The sequence below is a fragment of the Plasmodium gallinaceum genome (assembly GCF_900005855.1).
Source record: "Plasmodium gallinaceum strain 8A genome assembly, contig: PGAL8A_v1_92, whole genome shotgun sequence".
Classification (NCBI taxonomy): domain Eukaryota; phylum Apicomplexa; class Aconoidasida; order Haemosporida; family Plasmodiidae; genus Plasmodium; species Plasmodium gallinaceum.
In genome coordinates, this window is record NW_021628257.1 from 1 (window position 1) to 8,636 (window position 8,636).

At 18.4% G+C, this 8,636-nt stretch overlaps 1 protein-coding gene across 1 annotated transcript, besides 3 other annotated features; it reads left to right on the forward strand.

Moving 5' to 3' along the window:
• Positions 1 to 126: 126 nt before the first annotated feature.
• Positions 127 to 572: a repeat region.
• A 2,751-nt stretch (positions 573 to 3,323) lies between these two features.
• PGAL8A_00323500 (fam-g protein) lies at positions 3,324 to 3,901 on the forward strand (the record flags this gene model as incomplete). The annotated part of the gene is made up of 2 exons (XM_028672260.1): positions 3,324 to 3,398; positions 3,530 to 3,901. The coding sequence occupies 2 exons, from the start codon at positions 3,324 to 3,326 to the stop codon at positions 3,899 to 3,901; spliced, it is 447 nt and encodes a 148-aa protein (XP_028528830.1).
• A 1,401-nt stretch (positions 3,902 to 5,302) lies between these two features.
• Positions 5,303 to 5,718: a repeat region.
• A 351-nt stretch (positions 5,719 to 6,069) lies between these two features.
• Positions 6,070 to 6,608: a repeat region.
• Positions 6,609 to 8,636: the final 2,028 nt, after the last annotated feature.

An 8,636-nucleotide genomic window follows, 5' to 3' on the forward strand; every position in this document is an offset into this window, starting at 1 on the left:
TCAATACCATAAAGATTTAAAAAAATAGCTTTTTTTTTTTTAATTAATTAGTTTTAAAAAAATTGAAATTACCACAAAGTAACAATAATTACTTCATAATTATAATAATGAATATTTATCTCTGTATGCTTTATTAACTGGGTGCTCGGTGATTTTGCTAGAGTACTGAACAAACAAATTAATAAGGAGCATGTAGAGTTGCTTCTACGATTTTGATGTATTTATATATATTTTTAAATGCTTTGAACTAGTGATCCTTAACTATGTGACCCACTTCATTCAGCATTCTTTAATTTCAATAGGCATTTATTTACTTTAATAAAAATCTTTATTTTTATTAAAAATTTAAATCCTTATTGAACATTAATTATTAATTAATTGTAAATTACTTATTTATTTGTTATGAGTTACACTCAGCAATTAATATATATTGGTGTTGAATTAACAAACATAAACAATTAATGACAATACAAAAAATTTTATAAATATTAATTACATGAAAATTTTATTGTTATATATATATAATTTTCTCTTACAAAATTAATTAAATCCTACTTCGTTAAAAAAGAAGAATCATTTTTTTTTTTTTTTTTTTGTGTGCATGACCAACTTCGTATTCTTCATTTAAGTAGTCCTTTTATTTTCTAAAAGGGTTAATAAAGCCTTTTATTAACCAATAATTGACTGCATTATCTAACTATTAATTTATTAATGTTAGAATTACCGAACAATAGTTATAAATAATTTTTTTTTTCCGTATGAACATTACCTTACTTATAATAATTACAATAATTTCTACATTTAATGGACTATTATTTGGATAATTTTAATTTTTAAATATACAATACATATATTATTTTAAAGATTTTAATACCATGAAGCAATATGTATAAATGTAAGATAATATTATATTTTACGTATTTTTAGTTGGAAAAACTCCATTTATATATGATATTAAAAAAATATAAATCATAAAAACTCACTTTTATTAAATATACAACAATTTTTTAAAGTAAAATGAGCCTTAAAACATTAAGAAGATAGTATTTATGCATAAACTTTTTTATTTATGTTATATCAAAGATTCATACAAATTAAATTAAAAAAATAAATGTTCTTAATAAAATTCTTTATTAATGCTTACAGAGATGTCTTATAGCACTTAAATATTTTAGAAGAAAGTAAAATGTGAAAGGAACAATTGCTGAACTCTTTTTTATTATATAAATAATTTTTTAATTGTTCTTTCTGTGATCTTGCTAGTTTGGAAAAAATAAATTAATAAAAAGCATGTAGAAAATGCTCATTCATTTTATCTTTATGAGATTATTCACTTTTATTATTTATATCAAATATTAAATGAATGAATTAAGTACTATTGTTGTTAGTTTGAACTGTATCTCATGTATGTCACATTAGATATTACATTTTTAATTTTTCATAAAAAAAAAAATAATAAAATATATCCACATTTTTTTCATATTGTATTCATTTTCAGAGCAAGCATTTTTTTTAAATGCATTTACTTTTATAGAAAGTATTTTTTTTTAGATGCATTTACTTTTAGAGCAATTGTTTTTATTAAACGTATTTACTTTTAGTGATAGTTTTTTTTTTAAGATACTTACTTTCTTTACGCTTTCATGTATGCCTATTTTCCTTGAAATATGACATATACAACTAAAAATGTTTTTTCTATATTTATTTAAATATTATTTAAAATAGGTCGATAACATTGTTTATAGTCCAATAATTGAGTTACTTAGATTTTATGAGAAGGATAAGGAAAAATAAAAGAATAGCAATAAATATATATACAAATAAAATATAACAAAATAAAAAATAAAATAAATACATTCTCATAATAATTATAAGATTTCGATTATGTATAAAAAGGCAAAAAAAAAAGGCACATAACTTTTTTTTCACATTTAATTATAAGATAATGATAATGCACATGCAAAAGAATATGTTATAATTCTATTTTATATTTATTTATTGATACATTTGGTATCATAATGAAAATATATTTCCTTGTATTTTCTAAGAAAAAATTCATAATATTTAGTTAAAGATATGCCTTTTTAGTTAATATAATAATTAACATTTTTATTAAATTTAATGTTTGTACCTATGATTATTAGTTACAAAAAAAAAAAAAATTTATAAATATATATTTTTACAATATGTTTCATATAAAAAAGAATTTTGTTCATAGTTTTTAGATTAATTAAAAAAGTAAATTTTCCAAAAAATAAGTAATCATTTTTTGAAATGTGCTTTATACTGTATACATATGATTAAAAAAAAGTTTTTTTTTTTTTTTTTTTTTTTTAAATTGTTATTAATTTAGAGTGCTCTTTTACGTGATATATTATTATAATTTCTTCAAAATAGATATGTTTTCACTTTTTCTTTTGAATTTGTGCATTTCATAATTTTTTTTTATTTTGTGAAAAGTAATTGAAAAAGGAAATTTTTTTTTTAAAAAATATTTATAAGGATAAAAAATAATTACATATACATATATTATATAAACATGTATTAATAACAAAAATAAATGGAAAACATAAAGATAAAAAAAAATATAATAGAAAAATCAAAATAGTTACATTTAAAGCAAAAACATGCACAATTAAAAATTAGTTTCATATATAATTATAAACGACTACAAATATAGTATGCTGTATGAAAAATACATGCATAGAAAAATTTCTGCTTTATAGTGTTTTTTTTTTTTTTTTTGTTCTTTTTTTTTGATGGAGATATAATATCTCTGATATATGTTAATTTATATCTATAAATAACAAACACCACATATAAAATATTTTAAAGTTTAACGTGATTCACAGATAAAAAACTAATAGTTAAACAAAAAAAAAAAATAAAAAAAAATTCATTGACATTTAATATATAACATTTATAATTTTAATTTATTTCAAATTAACATTATATAATTTTTTTCATATATTTTAAGGATGAATATAATTTTAATGAAATATTTTTAAAATAACTTTACATATTTAAAAATTTTTTTCTTTAACTTATAAATATACGTTCTTATTTATTTTATTTTTTGAAAAGTTATTAGTATTAATCTTACATAAAGTAAAAGTAATATTATGTATAATTATGAAAAATTCAGAATTACATTTCATATAAACGAATAATTTTTTACCTTAAAAATTTATAAAATTTACAAAGATCACAATATTACCTGAAGCAATATTACATACCTCTAACTTATCATTAGTAAAGATAGAAGCAATTTTGTAAATGGATTAATATCTCTAACTTTAATATTAAACTATAATAGTATTAAAATGAAAACATTTACTTTATATTTAAAAATTTTTACATTTCTTCTTTTAATTTGGATATTCCATTGTTTTTACAACGTAAGATAAACTTCATATAAAAAAAACACATATAAATATATTTTATTTCTAATCATTTTAAAAATTTTACTCAATTTATTACTACAACAAATGAAAAAAAATTTTAAATAATTTTTTTTTTAATCCCATAGTATGATTCCAATAAGTCATTGATTAATAGAGATATATTACAAACAAAAATTGGATTAAAACACAAAAGAATGTTAGCAGATGGTGATAAATCAGAAAAAAAATCATCTTATATTAAAAAACGTGTAGAATATTATCCATCTGGTGATATGGAGATTGAACTTTATGAGTTGGTTCATTTAATGGATATGTATTTTAAATTTTATAACGCTAATATTTTATCAAGGTATGTAGAAGAAGTTTTATTTAAAAAAGAAAATGAAATGAGATATAAATGTAGAGATAAAATATTGAATGCCTATCGAAAGAATATTTCAGTAGAAAGGGTACTAGAATCTTTTAACTGTCTCATTAGTGTCGTATTACAAACGTAAAAAGAAAAAAATAATTGATAGAATTTCAAAAAATCTTCATTTATATTATAAAAAATTTTTATGTCAATATAAAGAACAAGAAAAAAATAAAATGAAAATAAGAAATAAAATATTAAAAACTAGAAAATTAGATAAAAAAAGACTTTGTTAACCATTATTAAAATAAAAATTAATATATGAAAAGAAAATACTTAATAAGCCATGCACAAGTGCTAGTTAAAAAAAATTAATATTTTGCTTTACATTTTTTTATAGAAATATATTTTATTTTCTTTATGGGAAAAAAATAAAATTGTTAAAAGAGAAAAAATCTTTAGGAAGAAATATTTTTATAAAAGTATTTTATATTTTTTAGAGTAAAATTTTATCTGTTAGTGATATTAATATAATTTATATTTTTTTTTGTTCTTTTAAGAAAAAAAGAACTTGAATAAATGAAAATTATTCATTAAAAGTTATAGATGAATATTTTGTACTTAAATATTATTGTTTAATGAAAGTTTCTGTTCTTAATAAAAACATAAGATTTTTATTAATGTAAATAAATTCTCAATAAGCTACATAATTTACATTTCACAGGTTTATAGTATCGAAATTATATTTAAATTCATTAAATTAATAGAGAATGTTTTAGATTTTTTTTATTAGTTTTTCTATTTATTACTTGATATATTAATTACTCGTTCAATGACTTTAGTAATATTAAAAAAAAAAAAAAAATAATAAAGAACACATAGAGAAAATTTTACTTGTTTTCTTTTTTTTTTAATTAAAGTATATTATAAATTATTTACTTTCAATAATTAACATAAAATAATAATTGAGTTATTTAATTATTATTGTTATTAATTTACACAATATGCCATGCATATCACGTTTTTACATTTCATTTTTAATATTCAAAAAAAAAATATTATAGATCATCTCCATTTAAAAAAAATAAAATTTTTTTTTTTAAGATAGTAAATTATTTTTAAAAGAAAATAATAAAAAAAAAATTATTGTCAAAAGAAAATAAATTATTTTTTTTTTCCAAGTTAGTGTTACAACAAAAAAAAATATAATAAAATATGTCTATATTTTTTTTTCTTATATTTACTTCTAGAGAGAGTAATTTCTTAAGTGTACGCATTTATGTGTTTACCTTTTTCCAGTATTCTAACATGCTGATTTACTAATTGGATGTTTGGTGACTTTTCTAGAGTACTAAAAAAACAAATTAATAAAGAGTATGTAGAGTTTCCTCTTCGATTTGACGTATTTATATATATTTTTAAATACTTTGAACGAGTGATCCTTAATCATGTAATCTACTTCATTCAGCATTTGGTTAATAAAAACCTTCATTAACTTTTTTGGTAATAAAAAGGACTGCCTATATAAAGAATGCGTAGCTCGTTTTTGATTTATTAACTGGGTGTTCGATGACTTTACTAGAATACTGAACATACAAATTAATAAAGAGCATGTAGAACTGTTTGTACGATTTTGTTGTATTTACATATATTTTTAATATGTTTTGTACGAGTGATTCTTAATTATGTGCTCTACTTTGTTCAGCATTCTTTAATTTCAATAGGCATTTATTTATTTTAATAAAAATCCCTATTTTTATTAAAACTTTAAATCCTTATTGAATATTTATTATTAATTAAATGTATATTACTTATTTCCTTGTTATGATTTATTTTCAGTAATTTAAATGTATTGCTGTTGAATTAACAAACATAAACAATTAGTAAAAATGTAAATAAATTATAAGAATATTAATTACGTGAAAATTTTATTATCACATGTATAAAATTTTCTCTCACAAATTCAAAATATAAATATTATGCAAATTAAAATCTTTTATAAACACATTATCTTTTGTAAAATAAATCTCTCCCTCAATAAATCCCTTCTCTTTCCAAAAAAAAAAATAAAATCTTTTTTTTTTTTTTTTTTTACTTACCACAACCATCTACCTATTCTACACATAGCTAGTCCTTTTTATAGTTAAAAAGGTTAATGAAGCCTTTTATTAACCATTTGTGCACAAGCGAAAGAAAAAAAAAAAAAAAAAGGAAAAAAGAAAAAAATTATTGAATTTATTTTTCTTATTTTTCTTTTAAAAAATTGGAAATACGTAAAAGAAATATATTTATTTTTTTTCGAAAAGATTTAGTGAAAGAGGGAAAATTGGTAAAATAAAAATTGAGAGTAAGATTTAGTACCAATAAAAATGAGATCTTAAACAGATAATAATGTTTATATAAAAGAGTTTAATTTGCATAATATTTATATTTTTAATTTGTGAGAGAAAATTTTATGGATACAAATTAAAATTTTCACGTAATTAATATTCATATAATTAATTTGCATTTTTACTAATTCTTTATGTTTTGTTAATTCAACAGCAATATATTTAAATTGATTGACATAAATCATAACAAAAAAATAAGTAATATATATTTAATTAATAATCAATATTCAATAAGTATTTAAATTTTTAATAAAAATAAGGATTTCTATTAAAATAAATAAATGCCTATTGAAATTAAAGAATGCTAAATGAAGTAGATTACGTAATTAAGGATCACTAGTTCAAAGCATTTAAAAATATATATAAATACATAAAAACCGTAGAGGTATCTCTACATGTTCCTTATTAATTTATTTCATCAGTACTCTAGTGAAGTCACCGAACATCCAGTAATAAAACAGTACTCTAGCAAAGTTATTGAATAAGAAATAAATAAATTAATATTTCAACTGAACAATTAATCATTTCAAAAAAAAAGTAAATATGTATTTTTTTTTTGTATTTAAAAATTAGAAAAAGAAAACAATTAAATTAACAATTAATTTTTTTTTCTTTTTTTTTTTTTTTGAATCTAGATCTTGCATGTATAACTATATATTTTCCACACAACTATTACCGTTTATTCTCAAAAAGGTTAATAATACATTTTATTAATGAACATGAAATTGCTAAGTAAAAAAAAAAAAGAAAAAAATAGTTAGTGGTTTTTTTCATTTTTGTAATTTAAATACACAAAAAAATATTTTTTTTCTTTTTTTAAAAGGAATTTAGTCGTCGAAAAATAGAAGAAAAAGTTATTGAATATGAAAGCTTATTGTGGTGTATTTTTGTTTAAATTAATATAAGAAAATTTTATATTAACTATAATATAATTTTTGTGTTTTGTAGTACTTACGTAATTTAATTTGAATTTTATCAATTATTTATGCTTGTTAATTTGAGAGTAATAAATTTGAATTGTTAAATATAAATCATAAGTAAAATAAATGTAATTAATATTTTATTAATTTCCTATTCATTACTTTTCTAGAATATTGAAAAAAAGGATTAACAACGAGCATATAGAGTTTCTTATACCATTTAAATGAATTTAAATTTGTTTTTAATACATAGACCATTGAAATGTATATGGTCTCCTTCATTGAGCATTTATTGTTTTTAAGAGGCATTTAAATATTTTAATAAAAATCCCTATTTTTATTAAAAATTTAAAAATTTATTATTTATAGTTTTAAATCACATATATTTTACTTATAATGTTATGATTAATATTTAACAATTCAAATTCACTTCTCGCGAATTAACAAATATAAATAACAAAACACAAAATAAGTTATACATTACTACAAACACGAAAATTTTATTATTGTTAATATAAAATTTTCTCTTTAAAATTCAAAGATAAAAATTTTCCACGAAAAAACTTCTTGTCAAGTTTTCTTCTATTTTTTAATAACTTGAATATTTTTTTCACACTATTCAATTCTTTTTTTCTTCATTTATCTAGTACTTTAATGTCTCTTTATTTTCCATAAAGCTATTAATTTTTTTCTCAAAAACGCTAATAATTCCTTGTATTAACAAATCTTTAACTCTAATAACTCTCAATAAAGACTTTTTTTTTTTTATCCTTTCTGTGTCCTTTTTTTGTCATGTAGGTAAGCTGGTAATAGTTCTGCATCCAACTTTTTTTCTTCTATTTTATCCTCTACATTTACTACCTGATTTATTTACTTTCTATAAATTACATTTTTAATTTATTAAATTATCATTAAGTGAATTTGCTAGAGTAATGAAAAACAAATTATTAAAGAGAATATAGAGTTTTCTCTAGTAATTAAATGGATTTTAAATCTAATATTAATGATATAAACAAATAAACTGCCATATTGCGGTTCATTGTGAATTTACATTGATAAAAATATGTATTTTTATTAAAAATATATACTCTTATTAATTATAAATTTTTAATTACAGAATAATTATTGCTTTTTATAAGTAATTTTCAGTAATTTAAGTTCACTGCTTTTAAAAATAATAAAAATATATAAATAATAAAAAAAAATTTTAAATATATTAATATCACTTAACGAAAATTTTATTCTCAAAAATTAAAAAATATTCTTATGAAATTTTTTCTTTCTAAAAAATTTTTCTCTTTTAATTTTTTTTTTTTTTAAAAATAAAATATATTTCTATAAAAAAAATTTAAACAATATATTAATTTTTCCTTTTCTTAAGTAGATTTTGTGCATGACTAATCCTATATTCTCTGCTAAACCATTAATTTTTATTCTTGTCAGGATTATAAAAACAATTAATAAAGAATTTCCAAATTTTTAATTTATTATTTTTTATTTCATTTTTTCCCTGCTCTTTCTTGAATTCGGATTATGTTATATTCTCTCTCATATTTTTATTAGATTCGGA